Source organism: Peromyscus leucopus, chromosome 16_21, assembly GCF_004664715.2.
Source record: "Peromyscus leucopus breed LL Stock chromosome 16_21, UCI_PerLeu_2.1, whole genome shotgun sequence".
Classification (NCBI taxonomy): Eukaryota; Metazoa; Chordata; class Mammalia; order Rodentia; family Cricetidae; genus Peromyscus; species Peromyscus leucopus.
In genome coordinates, this window is record NC_051084.1 from 33,700,280 (window position 1) to 33,725,924 (window position 25,645).

At 49.3% G+C, this 25,645-nt stretch overlaps 1 protein-coding gene across 1 annotated transcript in view; it reads left to right on the forward strand.

The window, feature by feature from the left end:
* Sh3rf3 (SH3 domain containing ring finger 3) overlaps positions 1 to 25,645 on the forward strand; it is a 308,575-nt gene that overhangs the window by 232,400 nt on the left and 50,530 nt on the right. The window contains exons 5-7 of the mRNA XM_028892438.2: positions 6,151 to 6,251; positions 18,364 to 18,534; positions 22,915 to 23,174. Coding sequence (XP_028748271.1) covers positions 6,151 to 6,251; positions 18,364 to 18,534; positions 22,915 to 23,174 — 532 coding nt within the window. The remainder of the gene's footprint in view (positions 1 to 6,150; positions 6,252 to 18,363; positions 18,535 to 22,914; positions 23,175 to 25,645) is intronic.

Consider the following 25,645-nt stretch of genomic DNA (forward strand, 5'->3'; position numbering starts at 1 on the left):
CAGTGACCTCACCTGCTGGGCTTACGGTACCAGACGTGGATTCCCTGCTCTTGTGCAGCCCTGAAGTCCAACGAGACAGCTCTTTGGTTACCTCCCAAGATAAAAGTGCCATGACTGCACCGGTGGGAATAGCTTGCTGTGCCGGTCATTGTTGGGGTTCAGAAGTCTTACAGCTGAGTACGACTATTGATTGCTTTTTTCCCTGGGCGGCTTGCATAGCACCTTCCACTAATAAGAAAGCTAGTCCTAGGGGAGGAGGCTTCCAGATCAGCTCCAGCTTGGTTCCTCTGAGTACTATATCCAAAATGTGTGGTGTCTTAAGCAATAGGATCTTACTACCTTCCAGATCTCAGAGGCCACCAAGGGCAACGGCAATGGCCCTTATTGTTTGGTGAGTCTCTTGGGTTCAAATGACCCACAAATTTAAGGGAAGTGTTTTAGTTAGCCTGTGGCTCTTAGGGGGAGCATTATGACCCCCTATGACTTAAGTCCATTTAAGAAGGCTATAAGACAGTGTTTTCCTGTGTCTTTCCATTAGTGTTAATTACTTCTCCTTCCTTCCTCTCCCTCTGTATTACCATCCTCCCTGGTCCCCAGATAAGGTCCCCTGCAATCCTCCCTGCCCCGCTTCACAGCACCTGTGTCCTATTATACCACATCACTGGGGTCCCTCTCTATTTTACTGGCTTCTGTGGCCACTTCAGGCTGTACCCTCAAATCTAAAGATTTAGAGCTATAATCCCCATGCTGTGAGTGGGTAGAACTAACATTGTGAAAATGACTATACTATCAGAAGTCACTTACAGATTCAGTGTGATCCCAGTAAAAAAAAAAAAACCTTTGACATCCTTCACAAAAATAGAAAACCCATATCTGTCACCCTGCATAAAATCAACTCCAAATGGATCGAAGGCCCCAGTGTGAAACCTGGAACATGGAAACTGCTAGAAGAAAAAAAATAAGTAGTACCCTGCAAGATACAGGCACAGGAAAGGACTTTCTGAATATGATTCCATTCACTCTGGAGTAAGGCCAACAGTTAGCAAATGGGAATTCAGTTAAGTCAAAAAGTTTCTATATAGCTAAGGGAAGATTTGAGTATAGAGGAAGGCCTCAGAGTGGAAGCAAATAGCTCGTTATCCATCCAAAAGAAGAGTATTAATATCCAGAATTTACAAACTTTAAAAAATAACCCAAAACATTACCCATTCAAAACAATGGGCTATGAATCCGAACAGAGAGCCTCAAAGGGAAAAAAAAAATGACTGAGAAATTTTTTAAGTACTCGGCATCCTCTGCAATTAGGAAGTGCAAGTTAAAACTACTTTGTGATTTCAAATTACCCCAGTGAAACTGGCTAAGATCAAGAAGACTACTAACAAATTCTGATGAGGATGTGGGGAAAGGGGAACCCTCAGTCACTGTTTGTGACTGTTTGCTTTCTCCATAAAGCAAAGGCAGAGAGGCTGCTCGCAGCTAGGTGGAAGCCCTCAGAGCTGGAGAACTAGACCATCTCGTGCCCTACAGTCACACTCAGGTTTATTTCTAACTAGACTCTCTCACCCCTCACAGTACTGCTCTGCTTCGGAATGGTTTGTTAGGGGTGTGACGGTGCATTTGGACAGCACCATGTTAGGGGAGGCTCAGCCGGATGCTTGGAACCCCATGCGGCACCCAGGCCTGTGTGTTTCCGATCAGCTCTTAAGGCTTCAGTGCCTGCCACATGCTCTCTGCCAGTGTCAGAGGGGGCCAGCTGCCTGTCGGGGATCCTCACCAGGCTCAATAACCTCAGCAGATAAGCTCTAAACAGCTCTTGAAGATCCAGAAAGTCACAGCCCCCAGCTTCCTGCCCCAGGTTTGTGCCTCTCGTGGTTTCCATGGTGATAGAAATGAAGACCTGATTGGGAAGTGGATGGGCAGGACCCTGTGTGCATCACGAAACTACAAAGCCGATCAGCCTTCCTTTGGCACACTGAGTTGTTGTCCCTGAGGGCAGTGTTGCCACATGACGGGTCCTCGGTGGTGCTCCCACTCTGGATGTCACTGCCTAGCGGTGCTCTACTGTGAGCCACACTCTGCTGAGTGTGAGCTGTGGCTCTTCCAACTTAGGAAAGGACTCTGTCTTCGTTTCTTGTCCTGTGGCTGTGATAGAATGTTCTGACGAAGGCAACCTAAAGAAAGGGTTTATTCTGGCTTACAGTTCCTCCAGCGAACTACTTCATGGTGGGGTCAGGAATAGCAGCTGTGGGAGAGGCATGATGGCGGGAGCAGGAAGCTGGCGGGTCCCACAGCACCCACATTCAAGAAGCAGAGAGTGGACAGGAAGTGGGGCCAGACTAGGAAGCCTCAAGGCCCTCCCCCAGGGACCCATTTCCTCTAGCCAGGATCCATCTTCTAAAGGTTCCACAACCTTGCCAAACTGAGCCACCAGCAGGGGACCGAGTGTTCAAACACACGAGTCTGTGGGGGCCATGTCCCCAAGTACGGCCTGCACTGCAGTTCTAACCAACGCATAGCCAACAGTCTCGCATATTCGTTTTGTAATAGTTGTAAGAGTTCCAACGGGTGGCCAGGTTTCCAGGAAAACCACCAGCAATTACTCCCTAGAGCTTAGATGACAATGCCCTGCCCTGCTAAGACCTCTAAATAGGCCTGAGATTGCTTCAGCTCCAGAGTTCCTGGGTATCCTCCTAAGCCTCCTGGTACCTGCTCTATAGGGCACTTGATGCTTGCTTTCCCAGAACATCTATGGATGTCTACAAATAAGGCGTTACAGGTCTTCTTATCACCCAGTGCATGACAAACACCAGCAATGGCCATACTCTTGGCCAAGTCTTCCCCGTTGCCCAGGAGATGGAATTCTGCCTTCCCTGTCTCACCTGGCCGACCACATTATGCTTTCCTATTTAATTATGGCTTGGATGGCTTCAGGACCACTGGAGACACTGTGGATGTGGGGAGATGAGCCAGAGCAGAGCCCAGGCAGGTTCTGTGCGGTCCCCGCTTCTGCTCTGGCCAGGACTTTGCACGTGCGGCACCGAGTTCGTCTGACTTGACTCTTTAGGGGGCTCTTAGTGTGGAGACCAGAGCCTGGCAGGAAATTTCCACAGTGGGGCCTCAGTGTCCTGGGGTCACTGCCCTACCTGTCTCATTTTTATCAGCCTTCTGCTTCTGCCAGGCATGGATAACTCTTTATTCCTCCAAGGCCACCATCCACCCTCCCTTCCACTTAAAAAGCCTATCCTGTTCCTTTCAAAGGTCTTAGATGGCCTCAATCACCCCCCCCCCCAAAGCACTTGGGTGTGTGGCCAGACCTCGTCAGGACGGCTCATGTGTGAGCACCTGCCTCTTCCCCACAGTGCCAGCACTGAAGTCAGAGAGCCTCTCCGTTTTGTTGACTGTGAATGCCCAGGTGGCAGGTACTCAACACATACCTTGTGCTGGCAGGTACTCAACACATGCCCCTTGAGCACTGTCAGCTTGCAAGGTCGTGCTGTGGTGCCTGGAAGTACTAGAGAAACATTCGAATTGGCAGCCTGAGGCCATGCCCACATCTGTCTCCAAGTGACCCTGGGGAGAGCCAGAAACAATGGCAGCTCTCGGGATGGGCTGCCAGGCTCCTTCACAGATGTCCTTCACTGAGCATGAGCTGTAATTCCAAGGGGGCAGCATTCTCCTCCTCCCTCAGACCTGACTCTGCTGGAACTTCTATGGGTGACCTACAGGTGGCTTTGGGGGAGAACACTCAGTCTCTGGCTCGTAGGAGGGCAAGGTGTAACAGCAGATGGCAGACCCCATAGCCTGTCAACAAGACGACACATCCCCAACTCTAAACCTACATCCCACACCTGCCTCCCAGCTCTTTCCTTGGTGAGTTGCTCTTAGGCATGAGATCCATGAGGGTAGAAGGCTGCCTTTGAAACCTAGTGCTCTCTCTTTGTGAAGTTTAAAACCCCCAGGGCCGTAGTCCAAGCATCCGTCTTTGGAGATGTCAAGTTACCTTGGAGACACAAGGAAACTCATCTTTCAGTCGCAAGGTTCACTGATTTTTAAACAGGAAGCACAAACTGTTTCTGGCTTGGTGGGAGACTCTAGGTGCTGTGCAGATCCAGATCCCAGAGCAAGTAGGCGTGGCCACACTGGTAGGTAGGCTCAGCAGGAGGCCTGCAGCTACCCAGCTAATTAGCTATGCAGATCAAGACTGGTCCTGAGAATCACTTCCTTAATCCTCCCCTCAGCTAAATGAAGTCTGAATCTGGCCAAGGTCATCCTAGGAAACCTGTTCACATCTCTGTGGCCTTGACATTTAGTGACTTCTGCTTACTTGAGGCTACATACCTCATGACAGGAACTTATCACATTCAGAGCCATGGACAGCTCCCAGTACCGCACACATTTCTACCAAGCTTGGCCTGTAGTCATCCAGCTCCGGTGTGTCTGTCTCTTGTTAGGTGCTTGGAAGGGAGGAAATGCTGACAGAGATAAAGGCCCTACCGAACCCAACGACTCTGACATTCCCTCCACTTTAGTTTTCTAGAAGTGCCAAATGGTACAAGAAACTGGTTGGTTCAGTGCAGCCTGGATGCTAGAGTCCAAAATGAAGATATTGGCAGAGTTGCTTCCTCCTAGAGGCAGGGGACTCTGCCACACCTCTCTCCTGGTTTCTGGTAGCTGCTGATCATCATCTCTGCAATTCCTTCATTTGTAGACACATGACTCTGCTCTCTGTTGCCACTGTCACATGGCCTTACTTACCTTGTGTGTCTTGTTGTATGTTGTTAGACACAGTGGTCACTGGGTTTTTCAGCCACCACAATCAAAGATCATCTCTTCTTAGAATCCTTTCTTTAATATGCAAAGACCCTTACTCTAATTGAGGTAGGTCTTGTTCACAGGTCCAGGGGCTATAGCATGGACTGATCTTTTGAGAGGGATGCAATTCAACCCACTGTGCCTCCAGATACCTCTGAACAGAAGGAACAAACTGGTGTTTAGGGGATGTGCGGACAACAGTGACCTCTAAGGGTTGGAATTTCCTTACCTCCCAGAACCTTAACCCGGAGAGCTCAGCATGCACGGACACTTGGGAGGCACAGCCTCGAGCTAGAGCATCACTCAACCCATACCCTGCGTAAAGGGGCCCTTGAAGTCTTGAGAGTCCAGATGCAGAGCCTTTGGGGCAGGGCATGCTATGCACTGTCATTCTTGGTCATCCCACTGTGTCTTGACTGCCCCTGGAAGTTAATGTTCGGCTTCTCAGATGCCACCTTTCAATGAATGTTGCAGTTGTAAAGAAGAGTTCCTGGAAAGAAGTTATGTCTACCAAAGCTGATTAAAACTTCAGTATTTGTGGCAAGTTTTGAGTGTTGCAGGTCCAGAACCTCATTATCGTTTCTCTTGGGCTATTTTTAGCCTAGCTAAAGAGCCTTCCCTTGCCCACCTCAGTGTCAGACCTAACATCCTGATAAACAGATAAAAAAAAAAAAAAAAAAAAAAAAAAAAAAAAACCTTTGGAATGCATTAGCTTAACAAAACCCTGTTTTCCACCAAGCAAAGGATTCAGTGTTCTATCAGGGAGCTCAGGGCTGACAGCTGAGATTTTTCCACTCTGTTCCAATACCCTACTTAATGTTTCCACCAATGGATTTGCAAAGTGTCTGGATTTATGACTCTTCTTTGTTCTATTCCTATTTAAAAAAAAAAAAAAAAAAAAAAACTTCATGAAACTGCTTCCACATTGGAACATTGGAAGAGACCTAAACCTGTGTCCCAGTCCATGGCCACCTAAATTTGATTCCAGAATACTTTGTCTGGATTTTGGTTTTCCATACACTAATGATTAATTCAGCTTTTAAAGATAAAGGTAGGCCTCTGTCCGACACTGTCTTCTCCCAGGTTGATCTAGAATGATACACAGAAGGGGCTCTTGAAAGATGCCCAGGGACCGGTGTCTTGGGCCACCAACCTCCCTCCAGTGGGTCATAACAATATGATTAAGAGCCAAGGAAGTGAAACATGATAGAAGACTGGGAAAGGTAACAGCTTTGACACCGAGGGTAGACATGGCTGCCGGTGTCCGCTGACCTGCTTTCTCCTTCTTAGACGGAACCTTCCTTCTGCTCACTCATGTATCCTCTTGTCTCTTTTCAGGACTCCTCTTCAGCTGGACCTATCCCCACAGCCATCCCACGAGGTGCCACGGTGGCTGGAGAACAGGGCATGTCTCCCAAAGTCCAGCTGCCCCTCAACGTGTGAGCTGCCCCGCCCCTCATGTCTGTCGACATTCTCTGCACACTGGCTCTTACACAGTGGTGTCTAGTGGGTTTATCAGTTAGTTACTAGCTGTCCCGTGTAGTTACATACATGTGCTAATGCCACCCAAGACGAAAGGGTGAGAACAGAATCCAGAGAGGTCCTTTAACACCATTGTCCCTAGGATGGTTTGGAGAAATGGGGGGGGGGGTTAATAATCTTTGACAGGTCTCAGAGGTCCCTGAGATCTGGGGTGGCTTGAGGAAAGAAGGGTGCAGTGAGGTCAGCGGGCATCTTTGGAAGTGTGGGCAACAGCTTGTTACTGCCTGCTCAGAAGTGCCACCCACCGCCAGGCCAGCCAGCTGCATGCCAACCCCAAATGTAATCACATGAATCACTGCCAGGAAATGAGGTGTTTATCTTGTTGAGAAAATTTTCTGTGGTAAATTACAGCATTTAAAAGATACATGAAATTCTCAAACTCCCATTTAAATAGCCTTCCCAGGAATTAGATGGCTTCTGTATGTGCAGTGAGCTCAGCTTCTTGAATGGATGCTTTCAGGTGGAGTGGATGGATGTAGCAGACACATGGACAGAAAGTTACATCAGTCTAGGCGAGCCAGCGGGGGCGGTCGGAATCTGTATGGTGCAGAATGTAATGCACTGTGGAGAGGCTTCCTAAAAATCACCTTAGCCACCCGGGTGGATTCCTTGCCCACCTGCATGCTTACCCAACTTAATAAAAGAAATCTGAAATGTATCCACTTTTCTCCTGGCTTCCCAAGGGAACCAGATTAGTAAGTTAGATCCCAGATTAGCCTTCAGGTTAAAATTCACGTTCTCAGCAGGACCAGACATCAGGTACAGTTACTCTGCCATTTGTAAGTTCAACTATCCTTTAATTCAACTACTCATGGATAGAAAATATTCAACAAGAAATTCCAGAAAGTTCCTCAAAGCCAAACCTGGATGTTTTTTCATGCCACATGTATACAGTGATATGCAGATTTGACTTAGTGTAATGCCACTGAGAGAGGAGTTAAGGGATAGAGAAGAATGGCAAATGTTATATGCAAGGGTTGGGCTCTTCTTCACTTGGGACATGAGCATCTGTGGATTTGGGTGCACTGGGGATCCTGTGGGTGCTGACCATGTCTGACCATGTTTCCTGGTCTGCTCCTGTGGTTTCATTATGAGCCAGAGGCCACAAAAAGTGAATGGGAAGGCTGGAGTGAAGAGCTGATGCAGGGCACCTCCCCCCACCCCAAGGAGGAGGCCCCTGTCTACACAAGATGACTCTGGTACAGTTCCCCAAATGAGAGGCAGGGCCCAAGCTAACATAATGAGCCTAGCTTCATTTGTGTGTCCTCACAGCCAACTGGAAGCCTACACTCAGGTCCTCAACAACTACCCACATTTCCTTGAACATCAAGACATCCTGTTCCTGGGCATGGAGGGCTCCAGTTCTTATGTGTCAGGCCAGCTACCTGAGAAGACACCTGTGTCTTTGAGGCCCAGGAGGTGGGAGTCATCCAGCTCCATTCTTGGGGATCTCAGTTGTGGACACAAAGGGCCCTCTTCATTCATAGCCCCCTCTACCACAGAGACAAGGTCACTAGGATCTGCAACATGGCCTTTCTCCACTCCCCACCTTATCCCCAGGTCATGTGCCACCAGTTAGCTTGAGGGAGACATACTTATCAGATATACCTGGAAGTAACAGAGACTTGGGTAGGGGTGAGTCAACAGTTTAACACAGTGATGGTCTGGGTAGGGGTGAATTAGCAGGTAACACTGTGATGGCCTTGAGTAGGGGTGAGTCAGCAGGTAACACTGTAATGGCCTTGAGTAGAGGTGAATTAGCAGGTAACATGGTGATGGTCTGGGTAGGGGTGAATTAACAGGTAACATGGTGATGGTCTGGGTAGGGGTGAGTCAGCAGGTAACATTGTGATGGCCTTGAGTAGGGGTGAATTAGCAGGTAACATGGTGATGGTCTGGGTAGGGGTGAATTAACAGGTAACATGGTGATGGTCTGGGTAGGGGTGAATTAGCAGGTAACATGGTGATGGTCTGGGTAGGGGTGAGTCAGCAGGTAACACAGTGATGGTCTTGGGTAGGGGTGAGTCAGCAGGTAACATTGTGATGGCCTTGAGTAGGGGTGAATTAGAAGTAACATGGTGATGATCTGGGTAGGGGTGAGTCAGCAGGTAACACTGTAATGGCCTTGAGTAGGGGTGAATGAGCAGGTAACATGGTGATGGTCTGGGTAGGGGTGAGTCAGCAGTTAACACAGTGATGGTCTTGGGTAGGGGTGAATTAGCAGGTAACATGGTGATGGTCTGGGTAGGGGTGAGTCAGCAGTTAACACAGTGATGGTCTGGGTAGGGGTGAGTCAGTAGGTAACATTGTGATGGCCTTGAGTAGGGGTAAATTAGCAGGTAACATGGTGATGGTCTGGGTAGGGGTGAATTAGCAGGTAACATGGTGATGGTCTTGGGTAGGGGTGAGTCAGCAGGTAACACTGTGATGGCCTTGAGTAGGGGTGAGTCAGCAGTTAACATGGTGATGGTCTGGGTAGGGTTGAGTCAGCAGTTAACACAGTGATGGTCTTGGGTAGGGGTGAGTCAGCAGGTAACACAGTGATGTCTGAGCAGTAGATGAATGGAGACCCTCTAAGAGGCCAGAGAAGGGTTGGAGAGATGTCTCAGCAGCTAAGAGCACTGGCTGTTCTTCCAGAGGTCCTGAGTTCAATTCCCAGCAACCACATGGTGGTTCACAACCATCTGTAATGAGATCTGGTGCCCTCTTCTGGTGTGCAGTCATACATGCAGACAGAGGACTGTATACAGAATAAATAAATCTTTAAGAGGCCAGAGAAAACAGAGTTTGTACCTGTGGCTGCCTACTGAGCATCTAAGACATGCTTTGAAATCCTACACATTATAATGACATACATGGTCCGATTTGAAATTCTGATAGTTAAAATTCTATTTTTTATGTTACTGATGAGTTAATTGAGCAGGTGTATAGCCCGCCGCCAGTCGGTACTCCCTGGAACACCTCCTTGATTGACAGCTCTTCCTGTAACAGTAGCTGTAAGTCATGTTGAAAATCCTAGATGTGAACATGAGATAATTTACATTTACTAAAACAACTGCAACAGCAGAATGCCAAGTGTGCTTGGGACTTTATGGCCTTGGCACTCCAGACAAGGGCCCAGAGGAAGCTAGTGTGTGGCTCTATGATGAAATAGCTCCATTATACGCTGTTGCATTCACTCTTCCTAAGGAGATATGAATAAGCATTCATACTCTAGATAAGGAAACCAACAGACCAAAGGAACAATCTCACCCAAATCTGGATTAGTGAATGAATCATTTATTGGACTTATAGGAGCATGAGTGAGGGGGTTACTTATAGGAGAGGGGTGTGGATTGTCCCTAAAGAACTGCACCATCAAAAGGTTTTATCCCAGTAAGAACGATGACCTCCCAAAAGCTGCTTCAGTGGGCCTCTCTTTCAGTTAACTTTCTACCTCCTATATACGCTGGCGTATTAGTTCTTAACCTGTGGGTCATGACCCCCTAGGGGGTCAAATGACCCTTTCACAGGGGTCACTATCAGATATCCTGTATACCAAATGTTTACATTACTATTCATAACAGTAGCAAAGTTAGGGTTATGAAGTAGCAACGAAATAAGTTTATGGTTGGGGGGTCACCTCCACATGAGGAGCTGTATTAAAGGGTCTCAGCGTAAGGAAGGTTGGGAACCACAGCTCTAGCACCTCCTCAGACCACATGCCTCTGATGCAGAATTACATGCAGCTAAAGGGTACAGGAGGGAGGGAGTGGCTGGACCTTAGGTGAGGATCTAACGACCTTCTCACCCCCTCCTTCTTTAAGGGACTGTGTCTTAGTTAGGGTTTCTTTTGCTGTGAAGAGACACCATGACCACAGCAACTCTTATAAGGAAAACATTTCATTGGGGTGGCTCACTTACAGTTTTAGAGGTTCAGTCCACTATCATCATGGCAGGAAGCATGGCAGCATGTAGGCCGAGGCAGTGCTGTCTACATTTGATCAGAAGGCAACAGGAAGTGGACTATGACACTGGGCGGTATCTTGAGCATATATGAGACCTCAAAGCCGCCCCCACAGTGACACACTTCCTCCAACAAGTCCACACTTCCCAGTGCCCCTCTCTAGGAGCTGATGGGGGCCAACCACAGGCTGTCAACAGACTTTGTTTTACAGAGGTTTCCTGCAGGTTATCAGCTGCTGTGATTAAGATGGTAACAGCCACGTCATCCCTGGAGGACAGTGTTTCACAACAGACTGTCATCCAAAGGTCAGGCCAGTGACTGGTGACAGGTCTTTGCCTTTATAGAAAAGGTCATCAGGTTCCTCGGGATCTGGCACAAGAAGGTTCTCAGTTTGCACACACAGCGCATGCAGGTGTAGCTCCTCTGAGACAGTGACTCACCCCTGTGCCTTCCCTCTCCTTTTCTGCTGTTCTGTAATTCTAACTCTTGAGTTTAAATGCCTTTCATTTGGCTAATCTGCGGGCCATGATTCCAGAGTCACTGGAGGCCATGGCCCAGGTCAGAGCCAAACCCTCTTAAGGGTCCCAAAAGTGATGGGAACACAGGTGAATGGAGTACCCCTAAATGCAAGAAAAGTGGATTGTTGCCTCAATTTCCCCATGGACATCTTCAAGCCAGATGTGAAGGAGGCAGAGAGCACACACGGGGATCAGGGTAAGCAGCACTAACTTGGAGGAAGCTGGGAAAAGATAACCGGACCACTGAGACCTCTCATCCAGCAACCCAGTGTGAGACGTCTCATTTGAGCGGTGCTGCAGGCCATGGACTGGAGAAGACAGCACAGCATAGGCCTCGGATTCGTAAACCAATCCGTGATGTGCTTCATCGGGTGCGGGGTGTCTGCCTTCCAGCACCAGCTTGCCAGCCCATGCAGAGGACAGTCCTGACTCCTAGGAGAGGACATCCGTATGGAGCAAAGAACTTAGTCACCACTTATCAGGAAAGCCACATGCTTCCTACCGCAGGTGACTCCCCAGATGCCACCTGGGCGACATCAAGGAGTCCAGAAAAGGACAGGAAGAAGAGAGCCTGTCACTTGGGCCAGGAAAAGGAAGCTCGGGAGAACAGAAGCCGGTAGTTCTGGATGGATGCTGGGTCACTGAATCAAGTGGTTAGCACTGGTCACATGCGATGTTTTGCATGGCAGTGAGAATCACTTGTAGGCTAACACTCCCCTTCACCCTAGCACCATCCATTCTGATGGCCAAAGGCCACTAATCCACCGTGAAGAACAATGTGAGTCCCATGTTCTAGGATACTGAGAAAGACTGAAGCCATGCCCAGCTCAGGAAAATGTATCCTGTATCACAGACTCATCAACCAGCCAGCTCTGCTCCACAGCAGGGTGCCATTATGGTCACAGGACCTACTACTATCACTAGGTAAGGCTGGGTCAGTCTAGAGTAGTGGTTCTCAACATACGGGTCAAAGGACCTTTTCACAGGGGTCACCTAAGGTCATCGGAAAACACGGATGTTTACGTTACGATTCATAACAGTAGCAAGTTATAGTTACGAAGTAGCAACAAAAATAATTTCATGGTTGGGGGTCACCTCAACATAAGGAACTGTAATAAAGGGTCACAGCATTAGGAAGATTGAGAAGCACTGTTCTAAAGTAATATGAGTCTTTGGATATTGTTCCCCAGAAATATCTTAGAGGCCAGTTTCCGGGTCAGCTTTGGCAACAGTGGGCAGCACCGCACTGGGTCCTCTCTGCCTGTGGCTTTGGTTTTCCTAACCAGGCTAACGTCTGCCCTCAGTTGAGTGCACGGGAGCTGGTGCATGAGGTCAGTCACCTCTTCACCTCTCCGTGCCAGAGCCTGCTCAGTCCTTCCAGAGGACTTATTTAGCCTTCCCGTGCAGACTCTCTCACTCAGCGTCCTTGCTGCCTCAGTTTATGTAGAGAGCGCGCCTGCACAGGTCTTAACCACCATCTCTAGTTCCTAGTCCACCCGGCGGCATCCATCCTTGGACCACAACAGTTGATAGTTGGGTGCATGTCTCCACCACCTGTACCTGGGTGGCTCTCATAAAGAAAGGAGCAGAAGCGGGACCCCTTAAAGGAGCAATGGGAACAGACTTTTCATTCAGTAACGGAGAAACATGAGCGAGCCACCATCTGGAGAAGTAGGAATGTGGAATGAGCAGGGGCACCGGAAGAGTCTGATTCACTCCATGGTTAGGACGGAAAGGAAATCTGCAGACGGCAGCAAGCAAAGAGCTCATTGAAGATGCACATGGCGGGCGGGCAGGCGAGCAGAGCATGTGCAAATGAGTTGCACGTGGACACACAGTGCCACACCTAGTCATCGCAGCTGCCAGCTTGTCCAGTCTGAGCTCTGCCTTGGGACACCAGGCCCAGGAGTTGGAGCTGACATCCAGCCTCTAACTACAGGCCCAGCTTCATGCCAGCAGGGACGTTTCCTTGGCCAGCTGCTCCTGAGAGGCACCGTTTCTAACTGGCACAAAAGCCACATCCAGGCTGTAGGGTGGTAACATGCCAATCCCTCCTGTAGTTGCCTTTTTCAATGTCAGCCTTTGTGAATTTGTGGAGGTGATCGCTTGAACACTGTGGTGGCCCAGCTGATCTGGATGTGGTGGGAAACTGCCCAGAGCACTGTGTCAAGCTTCTCAAGCCTTCTGAAATGAGTGTAAAGTGAGAGCCAGGAGGATGAGGACCATACCATCCACAAGTACACCTGTGTATCCCTAGTTCCATGCCAGACTCTGGGCACACGTGCATTACGAGGGACATCTACCCACACAGACCAGGAGGGGTAGCCGAGTGATGTAGGTGGGAAGAAGCAGTAAAAGGTGACATTGCTATGGCTGTCACTAGGAATCCGGCAGTGGGCAGTGCAGGACGTGGCTGCTTAGACTCCCTGGGGCTGGTCCAGTTGGATGAAGATGGCTAGAACCATTCTCTACGTACATGTCGTGTGTGTGTGTGTGTGTGTGTGTGTGTGTGCGCACGCGCGCGTTCCATGGATGCTTTCTAACTGATGCACAAAGGAACCAGAAGCTTAGTGACACACTGCCCAGCTAGCCAGCATCCCACTCTGCACAGGTGCGTGCCAGATACACGGGCGCCACACACAGGGAAGCCACCCAGCACATCCACCGGCTTGTGTCACCCCTCTGAGGCACCCAGAGAGGAAAGGGAGGGAAGAAGAAAGATTATTTTGTACAATGAATTTTTTATGGTGAAGCTGTGTTCCACCCAGCAAGGATTACCTATGGGCCAAACGTGGAAGACTTGGTAGGGCCTCATCAAGCAAAGCAAATTTAAAAGAAAGATGCAGAGCCAGCTCAGAGGCTAAGCAGAAATTGCCCTGCCCTTGCAGAGGAACTAAGTTTGGCTCCCAGCACCCACAATGGGTGGCTCATAACTGCCTGTAACTCCATCGCCAGGGACTCTGACACCTCTAGTCTCTGCCAACACACTACATGTGTACACGCACAGAGACACACACACAGAGAGAGAGACAGACAGACAGACAGACACAGACACACACACACACAAACACGTGAGCACACACAAAAGTAATTTAAAAGTAAATCTTTGGAAACATTAAAAGGCCAATCATGTCAGTGTCCTGCTGCAATCCAAACAGCACTCCCCTACACAGCGAGCCTTGTAGGGCCTGCACTCGGAGCTGGCAGGTGGCATCCCTGACTCCAGTGCTAAGCCTACCCCATGCCATGCTCACCCAGGCTTGAGGCTCTCACAGTGTCTGGCCCCACCCCTGGGCCATGCTAAGCTCCTAAATCCCAAAAACAGTGGCCGATTCTCAGGCTTTTCCAGCCTTAGCTTCCCCAGCTGTGAAACCTCAGGGCCCATGTGGAGCCTATGTGAGTCCTTGTGTCTAGTGTACAGCAGACACTGGGTCGCTGTGCCCTCCCCTTGCCCTGTCTCAGCAGCGGCTCCGTGGTTAGGCCACACTTCTGCAGGGCTGACACCTGATCAATAAGGTCTCAAAGCCAAGCTGGTGGCTGTGCTGTGAGGAGTGAGGCACACCGGTCCTCAGGTTGGCAGCACCTGGGAAGGACATGTCTCTCCTCAACATCAGAACCTCAATGCTGTCCGTATGGCTGAGCATGCCATACACTCAGTTCCTCGGGCATCTCACTCCTAAGCAGCAACACGCCCTACGTGCAGAGGCTTAATGCAGCATGAAATACAAATCTGTATTTCCGAAAACCTAAATAATGTGCCTCTTGGCAGCTTCTGTACTGAAGAAAGTGAAGGGGTAGGCACTAAGCTGGGTCTCTGCTCCATGGTGGTGCCTACGGGCTCAGTGCCAGGTAGGCACACAGGACAGTGAATGCGCAGCCATGTTCATCTTTTAGTTTTCCATCCCCCTGCCTTATTATCTCATTAGGAACCACACCTGTGTTTTAGGGAAACTCGGCATGTTGAAAGAGGCCTTTTCTGGTTTTTAAAGGTCTTAAGATGACTTGAAGCTGCTGATAAACAGTCCTCATTTTCAGTGTTTGTAGGAAAAGATACAAACTCCCTTCAGATGCTGGGAAATAATTACAAAGTCTTTACCCCGTTAAATCATATAAGGGATCCTAAAATACTGAGTAAGAGATCATCTCAAAAAGGAAACGGCCTTCAGCTCTTGCACAGCTGTTCCTCTAAGGCCCTCCAGAGGTTTGGAAGCCATTTATCACAGCTGCTCACACTCTGTGTAACGCAGTGACTTCCCAGAGAGGATAAGAAATGCTATCTGAAAACCACTGACCGTGCTCGGATTGGAATGGTGCTGAGGCTGCTGGACTCCTTTGAGCGGCTCCTTACTCAGCAGGGAAGTGACCAGAGATCGCTCCATCCTGATGCAGGAGGAGGCACCACTGTAGACTAAAGCTGGCCTTCCTTGTTCATAGCTCCGCATTCTCACATATGCACAGGCTCACCACACCCACAATGCACACGTGCAGAGGACTCTCAGTCCTAGACTCCCAGCCAGGACTCCTGCTTTACTGTAGCAAGTATTTGTTGAGAATGTAGCAAATGTCCGGCAGTGAGGAGAAAGCCTTGAACCATCAGTTAAATAAAACTCCATGTCCTGTTGGAGCACGTGGTGTGGTGGGTAAGGGATACAGGTAGATGGTGGTAAAAGCATCCTGAGACAGGAGTCTGTGTGATGTTTTCACTGAACCCCAGGAGCACTGCCCCCCCCACACACACACACCTTCCTCCAGGCCCCTGTGAGCCCAGGGCCCTGAACTTGCACTCAGCCCCTCCTGAGGTGAAGCAGGGCCTCATGTCGGCAGCAGCTGCATCCTGCTAGGGGAGTTCTGTGTTAAGAGGACACAGCTGCTCCGATTCCCTCAGGCCACATAGGAATTAGGAGAGAAGGCCAGGGGAGGAGGGAGGGAGAGGAGAAAATGGAAACCCTGAAAAAATGGAAACTCCTATAGGCAGCTCCCCCAGCGGAGTGCCTCCGAGTCAGCAAAGCATTTCCTGACACTCGAGCAAAACCTGCTGAGAGGCCTGGCAGCAGTGCCTGGGGGAGCTGTGACGCTTTCTCACAGACGTGTTTCATGTCCAGTGACCTGAGGCCATGTGTGCACAGGGACCCCAGGAGTCCATACTTTATGCAGGTGGACCCTGAGGACAACAGCAACCAGATATGTGGCCTGGCTTCAGCCCGGGGCTAGCCCACAGACACTTCTCTGGCAAAGAACAGGTAAGGGGGGCCACAGTTCACCTCTGTACCCACCAGACTCTGCACAGCACTGGCAATGAGACAAACAGAAATGGGTCCTCAAGCCTTTTTTAATAGGGAAGAACAGCCAGTAGATGAACCCCTGGACCACTTCCTTTACCATCAAGGGCATATACGTAAACCTGGTGGGGTTTTAACCGTCTAGAGACCCACACAGCTCCAAGAAGCCATCAATCACCCTTCTTAGCATTCTGCTGTGGCCAAAGTCACAAACTGATCTGACGTCATAAAGGGACAGAAAGGGGACAGCTTAAGCTGGGGATTTTCACTTTATGTCTCCTTGACAGCAGATTCACATCATGTGTCACTGTTACACAGTCCTGCACCATAGCTGTCTCTGTTCCTGTTTCGGCCCTCAACACCTGTTACTGGGAAACTACCCTCCCCTCCCCACCTCTGCCACCCCCCCACCCTCCCCACCCTCCCCACCCCACCCCCCGGCACATATACAGCACATCTTGGACTTGATGAGTGTCTTAGTTAGGGTTACTACTCCTGTGATAAAACACCAGGACTGAAAGCGACCCGGGGAGGAAAGGGTTGATGTCACTCACAGTTCATCATCAAAAGCAGTGAGAGCGGGAGCCTGGAGGCAGAAGTCCACGGAGGGGTGCTGCTTACTGGCTTGCTCATCATGGTTTGCTCAGCCTGCTCTCTTATAGAACCAAGACCACCTGCCCAGGGGTGGTACCGCCCACGATGGGATGCCTCCCCCGACATCAATCACTAATTAAGAAAATGCCCTACAGCCAGATCATATGAAGGCATTTTTTTTTCAATTGAGGTTCCCTCCTTTCAGATAACTTTAGCTTGTGTGAAGTTGACATAAAACTAGCCAGCGCAGTGTCTAAATGCTGTCTTCCTGTGTCTTAAGGACAAGGATCACACTCTGGTTTTCTCATCTGTCACAGGCATGGGGTGGACACTAGATCTACATGTCCCTGGGGAGGAGGGTCCTCTCCTGATGGCTGCTTACCCTCAGAAGTCCAGGGTGCTCCAAGACATTGGTGTTCCTGGCTTTCATCCTAGGGGTAGAAGCATATAAACTAGGGACACTGAGCCCCCACTGACGAGAACCAGAGGGTCCGCAGATCAGCAGGTTGCAGAGGAAAGACAGATTAGAAGGTGGGGAGACCTTTCGTCTCCATGGGACTCTCACCTTGTTCAAGACTCCTCCTCGGGGCCTCCTTCATCCTTACTTAAATTCTAGTGAGTGGTTCTCTTTCTCCTTCCACTTCCTAGGAAGGGCCTTTGCAGAGTCGGGGTGCAGGAGGGACGTTGGGGGTCTAGCAGGCCCAGATATGGTACTATAGGAGTTTCTAGGAACCCGCAGCACAGGACAGGGTCCGTCATGCCCCTGAGCCCACATCTTGGTGCACAGTTCTTGAGAAGGCTCCACTCTCCTCTGCTATGGAACTGAGGCGCCCATCCACTTTCATGGCTGGATCCTGCAAGCAAATATCTGATGCGGGTTCCTCTCACAGCCAAGTCCAGCTGTTCCCTCGACTCCAGGAGGAGGGGGACCCTTCTGCCAGGTTATTCCATGCTCACTAGTGCTGCAAGGAAGAGATGCATGCATCCTTAGGATGTCACAAAAAGGGCTGAAGTTTCTTCAGCCTTATCTGCAAATGAGGCTTATAAGCAAAGGAGACATGGGATAATTAGTAACAATGTGAATGCTGCTAGAAAGTGGACAGATGCTGCCCTTTTTGGAAGAGCGCTTAGAGAGTTCTTGACCAGCTCGGGCTGACTAGAGAAACCTGGCGGGAAAACCAGGCCCAGCTAGTTTACCTGATTATTCCTGAGATTCCTCTTGCTCGGATACCAGACTATAGAAATCTTAGAGAAAAAGGGGGGAAAAAAACATTGTGAGGTCCAGAGACCAGGCCCAGGATACAGGTGTGAGGTGTCCTGGAAACTGGGCATCACTCTGCCTCATTGAGCTTCTTCCCTTCTGTGACACAAAATAAAAAAACCCTCACTCCACCCACCTATCGCCTGGCCATTCAGTGGGCCAGAGTCGTGGTGTGCCCCGACAGGTCCACAAGCACTAGGAACACACCTGTTTCCTTCCTCCACCTCATGGGTTTGTGGCAGAATTGAGTCAGGTAACGGGTATGTGAACTCTCTGTGAACTAGAGCACCCTGCAGGTATAGCGACTCATTAGGTGGGGTTCATCTAAAAAACGGGCTGTCTGTCCTGCGCCACCTCTGTCATCCATCATGTCCCTCAGAGACACCCACTGACCCTTGTCCTTGTCCACAGGTACCTGGCTCTCTATGCTTACAAGCCCCAGAAGAATGATGAGCTGGAGTTGCGCAAGGGTGAGATGTACCGTGTGCTGGAGAAGTGTCAGGATGGCTGGTTCAAGGGAGCTTCACTAAAAACCGGGGTCTCGGGGGTGTTCCCCGGCAACTACGTGACACCTGTCTCCAGGTGAGCGCTTGGCCACCTGATCGAGAAGGGAATTGCCCTGGTGCTGTAGAAACCCCGGAGACCACACTGTAGACAGGTCCCCGGCTACACTCGGTTCAGAGACAGTGGGGACATTTGAGTTCCTTTGGGGAGGGGCTCCTCTGCCATGCTTGGTTTACGAGGCTTTCTCGGTGAACACTGGCTACCCAGGGGATAAGTATGGTAGCAGGAGCTGGAGCAAGCAACAGCAGCTGAGTTGGGGAGTGGGATGGGAAGGTTGTCAGAGAGCAAGATCTTCAGTGTATGTGCTTGTAAACAAGGCCAGTGTGTGTGCATGTATATTCAGTGTGTGCAGGATGTTTTCAAGTATGCATGTTCATATAGGTACTCTTAGGTGTGTGTATGCAATGAGTACGGGTCATGTGCATGCTTACAGTAGAGTTATACTATATGTATAAGCATGAAAAAAATGTGTGCCCCACATTGGTGTGTGCACCCACATGTGCACAATGTGTACATGTATGTAGAGCTTGATATGTATATAGTATGTGCATATGAGTATATGTAGTGTGTCTGTGCATGTGTGCATGGTATAGGTATAATGCACATGTGTGTATATGCAGTATAGGCATAATATGTATTATGTATTTGTACCTTGTGAATATAACATGTGTACACATGTATAATATACATACATCACATATATATTTGTAGTATGAGCACAATATGCATATATATGTATATGTAAAACACATACAACCATATAAAGGAAAGGGATACATGTCTTAGTTGTTGATGACTGATAGCATTATGAGTAATTTTTTTTTAAGTCCCCTCCTTGTGCTTTCTAGCATTTTTACAAGTCACAATTACATAGCTTTTATAAACTAAGAAAAGCAATTTAAAAAATTCACTGAAGAAAAAGCCCAGAGTTGTCAGGATTTTCTGTTGTGCTGTGAGGTCCACTGCCTGACTGAGTGTCACTCACAGTAGTCCCTTCAAACAGCCTGTGGCAACACTAGCCAGACCTGAAAATAAACCGTTTTAAGTATCTTTGGAAGAAGACGCTGAAATCATTGCCATTCTGATGCCTGCCTATCCAAGTGGCTTCAGAAACTGCCCAGGAAGACACATATATTCGTGTTGTGGCTTAGGTTGCATGGGCAGTCTGCAGCCAGGGCTTCATGAGGGTGTTCAGAGGCCTGAGGAGAAGGGCTGTTCTATCTTGGAGAAGAGGGTTATACAGACAAGGAAGGTACGTGGTGAGAGATCCTTCACTTGGGAACCATCAAGAGGAAGGAGCATGAAGAGAAGCTTCGGGGCCTTCAGGAAACCCCCGTACCCTTAATCATGCTACTTAGGACATTAGCTCCCCAGCAAGCCTCTTGGGGACTCTACTCATGCAGAGCAACTTGACCTGGGGTTTTGACGTGTTCCTACTGAATACAGGCAAAGACCCTGCCTGGGGCCCTCAGACAGAGAGGCAGGAACTTCGTCAGCTGGAGTGGCTCCCCTCACTCCCTCCAAGTGTGTCCTATCTCTTCTACTTCCTAGTGAAACTTGCCATCTCTTTTGGGAACTGGGTACACACTAGAGCTATTTACAGCTGTCACCTACAAAGGTCATTGCAGATGGCTCTTTCTCATTGTTTGCTTGCAGTCTGTTTATTTGCTTGCTTGCTTGTTTTACAAAAAGTCCAGTTGCTAAGGAAAACCTCCTCCCATGGCCCCATCTGAAGCCCGTGAGTGCTGCTCATTATGGGTCATGAATCAGTGTGCCGAGCTTGCTGGCCCTTGACAAGGCAGCCATCTCTGGCTCTGTACACTGGGCTCACTGAATGCCATTTATAGACTATATACCAACTGCTCAATAGTGCGGGTTGAATAAGTCAATGAAATCTGGTAGTTCTGATTAAATCCTGCCGGAACTTGGCTAGGGGAAGACTTAACCGGAATGAATCGGGAAGTCTTTGGATGGTCTGGGCCACTTCAGTCTGTGTACCTCATGAGTTGCCCACTTCCCTTGAGCCCATCTGTCTTCAACTGGGTGTATTATTTTTGTTTTTTTGTTTGTTTGTTTGTTTGTTTTTTTAAAGAAGCAGCCCAGAGCCAAGGAGACCAAAAAGCATTCCTGGCAGGTCTAACTCCGGTGACTGAAGAACTGAGAGGTCACTAGTGTCTTCTGTAGTTCCCCAAGAGGAGAAATTGCCAGGAGCCCCCACAATCAGTATCTCAGAGACCTGGGCCTCTCAACCAGGCCCACCATGCACCCCAAGGTAGAAAAGCTGGCTTCGATCTTATTTATAGAAGCAGAGGGCTGCCCTTCCCCTGCTCTGCCCCAAGACTGACCATCTCTTATCCTCACTGCAAATCAGAAAACTGCCAAAACCACCCAGCAGAAACCTCAGGACAAAGTGTCAGAGGGACATATGTGCAGAACCAAAGCTGTCAGAGTAGTCGGAGCCCGAGAGGTACACACTAGAGCTGTTTACAGCTGTCACCTACAAAGGACATTTCAGATGGATCTTTCTCGTTGTTTGTTTGCAGTCCGTTTGTTTATTTGCTTGCTTGCTTGCTTGTTTTACAAAAAAAAAGGGAAAGTCTGGCCTTGGGTACTACACTCCTACAAGTGTGAGCATGCGGTAAGGAAAAACAGGCTGGCTGGAGCAGGCCTGGCCAGACCCTGCTGCTGAGAGGGAGGGGGTCTCGGCTGCCGCACGAGGCACATGTGCAGTCCATTGCCTTCAGCCTTGTTAACATAGCCTTGCAAGCACAAGGCCCATACTTTGAAGCTCATCTCTTTGGTTTGTAAAGATCTAGCATGGCATTACATCAGTGGTTAAAATGCATGATGTAGACTGGTCCATTGGCAGGGCAACTCATTCATTGTAACATGAATTTTAAAAGGTCTTATTAATAATAAAAAAAAAAACACCCAGAGCCAGATATTGGGGTAAATTCTGAAAGATCAGAGAAGCAGAACAAGCCACAGCCAACCTCACCTTGACAACTCCTCTGCTGATCCTGTTTCCACAAACCCTCAGACTGAAAAACTCTTGAGTCCTCACCCCTGAGGGTCTCAGTTGAACTGCTTAAAAGCCTCTAGTTCCTGGTCCTCATGCCTTATATACCTTTCTGCTTCCTGCCATCACTTCCTGGGATTAAAGGCATGTGTCCTTCCCAAGCAAAGACATGAGATCTCAAGTGCTGGGATTAAAGGTGTGTGCCACCACACCTGGCTCTGTTCCCAGTGTGGCCTTGAACTCACAGAGATCCAGATGGGGATCTCTGCCTCCTGGGTGACAGGATTAAGGGTGTGTGCCACCACTGTCTGGCCTCTATGTCTAATCCAGTGGCTGGCTCTGTCCTCTGATCCCCGGATAAGTTTTACTTGTTAGAGCACAAATAAAATATCACCACAATTCACTAGAGGCAAATTTCAGAATAGCTCTGAGGCTGGGGAAGGACCAAAGCACTGGTAACCCCTGAGCAGGGGTCCCCTTTCTGGAAGGCCCTTCTTCTTCCCCATGGCTGCTACACAGACACTCTGAGTTCTCCAGGGTTCTTTGCTTTGGAAGTATATGGTGATATACTATGTACCCTAATAAAGCTTGCTCTGCTTCTCTGATCTTTCCGCTTTCACCCCAATATCTGGCTCTCTGGTTTTTATTAAAAGACCATCTAAGATTTGAACAACAGAAGTCCCCACCCAGGCCACAGGGAGGTAAGAGTGCACCTGGCCCAGGAAACGTCGGCGTGGGGCAGTACCACTCTTCTCCCATCATGCCTTCCACTGTCCCAAGATAGAAATTCTAAAGGAATGGGAATTGGACTTTGCCTCCTGGCACATTTTAACCCCCCTTAACCACAACCCACAGAAACCCATGAGCCCCGAACACCATCCTCAGTGCCAGGGCAAATGCATGGATAGAGTTAAAAGCCATTTCCAGAGCTGCTGTGCTCATCTTATGGAGAGTGGTTGCATCTGGGAGCTTTGAGGTGACAGTGTCTCAGGTATAAAGCTGCAAGTTCCCTGATGTTTTCAGGGGATAATGGTGTTGCGCCTGTGCCCATATTCAGTGGCTGGAAGAAATCAGATGAAGACATGTCTAGGAGAAGCCACCATCCTGTCCCACCATGCTCCAAAAGTATCAGTCTTGTGAGACATGAGAGTCCACCATCTTTTTAGTAGTGTTTAGAAGCACAGCCAAAGCTACTCTTCTGCTCAGCTTGACCTCTGGACATTATTTAACAAAAGCATTGGTTTGATATTGTCTTAGGACTTCCATGGACCACTGACCTTGACCTCTCAGAGCCTATAGGTCAGAGATGTTTTTGCCGTGGCACATGGCTTGATTTTACCCGAGCCCACTCACTTGCTTGGTTCTGCTTACTTCCCCAGGGTTCCTGGAGGAGGGGCTGGGTCACCCTGGAATAATGTGCTCGGAGGGTCTCCATTGGCCAAGGGGATGGCCACCATTATGCACCCTGGAGGTGGCAGTCTGAGCAGCCCAGCCACAGCCACCAGGCCCGCCCTGCCCCTCACCACACTGCAGGACCATATGCAGCACCCAGCAGCCACCTCCCTACCAACAGGTGGCTGCCTTCGGCACTCTGCTCAACCAACAGCCAGCCAAGCCGGGAGCACCCCCATCCCAACAGGTATGGACACAGACTCCCGGGGATTCTCCCTGACAGGAATCCAGTAGGGGGCTCCTGGGGGGGCAGATCATGAGCTCTGTTTTAGGCGAGGTCTCTCACCAGCCAGCATGTGGGGAGGGTCGGGTTTGCTTCCCATAACCTGGAATCTCTGATCTCCAATATGTGCGCCTGCCATCTGATCCCCTGCACTGGCTGTGGAAGGGGCACTGAGGATCCACAGACACTGTCTTGTGGCATGCAAGAAGATGCCACGGGTGGGCAAGACTGGCAAAGTACCTCCTGATACCTTTCCCGGGGGTGTAACTACAAGCTGCCCATGGAGGTCTTCACTGCTGGGCCTGTTGAGGTTTCCTGGGAGGGAATATCTTCCAGGAGTGGTTGGATGAGGAGTGTGCTGGCCAGAGAAGCTCTTTTCTAAAGCCTATTGAGAAGGGCAGCATCGACCCATGGGCTGATGAAACATAAGGACCAGCCAGTCGGCTCTGGGGTGGTATGAGATGAGAAGAAACCATGGGTGGACCGTAAAGACAGGAAGGAAATAAATCTTGGAAGCTTAGCACAGAGCTGGTGACAACTGCTTGAATGAATGGCCAGATGCTCTTAGGAGTCCACATCAATGTGGCCCTGCGGAGCCGGTGACATCACCATTCCCCAGTGAAAATACACCAAAGCCACAGGGTGTAACCCAACGTTTCTCTTCCCTCCTTTCCCCGCCATCCAAGAAACTCTTTTCCTCAGAGTGCAGATGAGGGGAAAAACGTGAATTCTTTGGAGCGCAGACACAGCGTTTTTAGATGAGCTGCCCAGACCACGGTCCTCTAGAGGGGCTCCAGAAAGCAACTTCCTGTGTGTGAGTCCACCGTACCACTCGATGTTTATATTTTCTCCTGTCTCGATGGATGGGACTGTGTGTACTGGGGGAGTTTTGACTTTGTCAAAACTTGTGGTCCATTCACCCACCCATAGGGCCTGAGACTCAAAAGATATTCTGCCTTCACACTCCTAAGTGGAGGCTCACATGGGGCCTGAAGGGCTGGCGAATCCTTGCAGTCTGAACTTGATGCGGGTCAGTCTGAGAGCATTGCAGTCATCGCTCTTGCTCGCTAGATGGGATGTCATCTCTACTCTTGGGTTCTCACCCACTAATTTTGATGACATCCTGGCGGGAGGCTGCGAGTCCCAGGGCAGCAAGGTCAAGGTGGGATTTGTGGGAAAGACTGGGGACAGGGAAAACTCCTGAGAATGAGCTAGTGCCAGAATGGGCAGCCATGGAACTCAAACATGGAAGGAGAAAGGACATGCTTGAGGTGAGGGGGGGAGCTATGGAAAGTAACATTTTCATGCAACTGCCTGTAAGGGCCATTTTCTTCCCTTTCATGTGGTTACAGATGCCCATGGTCAACAAGCAGGGTAAGCATAGTATAATGAGAAGGGTAGGGAGATAGAGAACCATATTCACATAACCTACTATAATAGTTGTAATAACTATTGTATTTTATTACTAGTTACTATTGTTGATCCCACAATATGCCTACTTTATACGTTAAAGCATACCATAAGCATGTATGCATAGAAAAAACATAGTATATATAGTTTAGCACTAACGGTGTGGTTCGAGGTAAACAAAGGGAGTCTTGAGATAGCCCCTTCTAAGAGAAGACAACTGCAGTTCTGTACGGGTAGAGTATACAACAACCTGGTTGAAGGCAGGAGCTTGAGCAGCAGACAGGCCTGCATCCAAATGCTGGGGCTGCCAACATTGCTAGAGCCTCAGCTTCTCCTTCTGTAAAATGGGAAGATAGGGCGTGCTCTCCGCCTAGGATGATTGTGTGTGGGTGCTATTAATATGTACTCAACAACTCTTAGCTATTCTGTAGAGGATCAGAATGTCTAACACATGCGAAGGAACAGAGCAACAGGAGCCATCACTAAAGATTCTAAGAAGTGTGGGATTTGAAGGCTGTGCAGGTGTTCTGAGGGACCTTAAACCAGGGTATAACATTTTATCAAGGCCACCATGGCACAAAGAAGAGACCTGGTGTGCAGCCTGGTCCTAAAACAGGAGCCAACCAGAGAGGGTAAGCAGCTTCAAGGGGTCTGATCCTGCCACATGGGCATAGGGCAATGAGCAACTCATGAGGCATGGTAGTTCTGTCTAAGATAGGAACTCCAGGGATGGACTCAGGGATCTGGAGGAACCAAGTCCAGAGTCCAGATTCTAAAACTTGGGAGTATGACAGTCTCATGCCCAGCCCAGAGGAAGTAGCTTATGGGGAGATGGTAAGCCAGGTTCACACACACAGCTTTGAGAGATACAATGGGTATGGTGAACCCTGGGGGCTCTAGCTGCCTTGGAACAATATTCCAACGTGAGAGTGATATCTGTCTCTCTCACTCACTCCCTTTGTCTGTCCCTGTCTCTTTCTCTATCTCACATATGGCAGAAGGCAGCTTCACAGGCCCATGGTTCT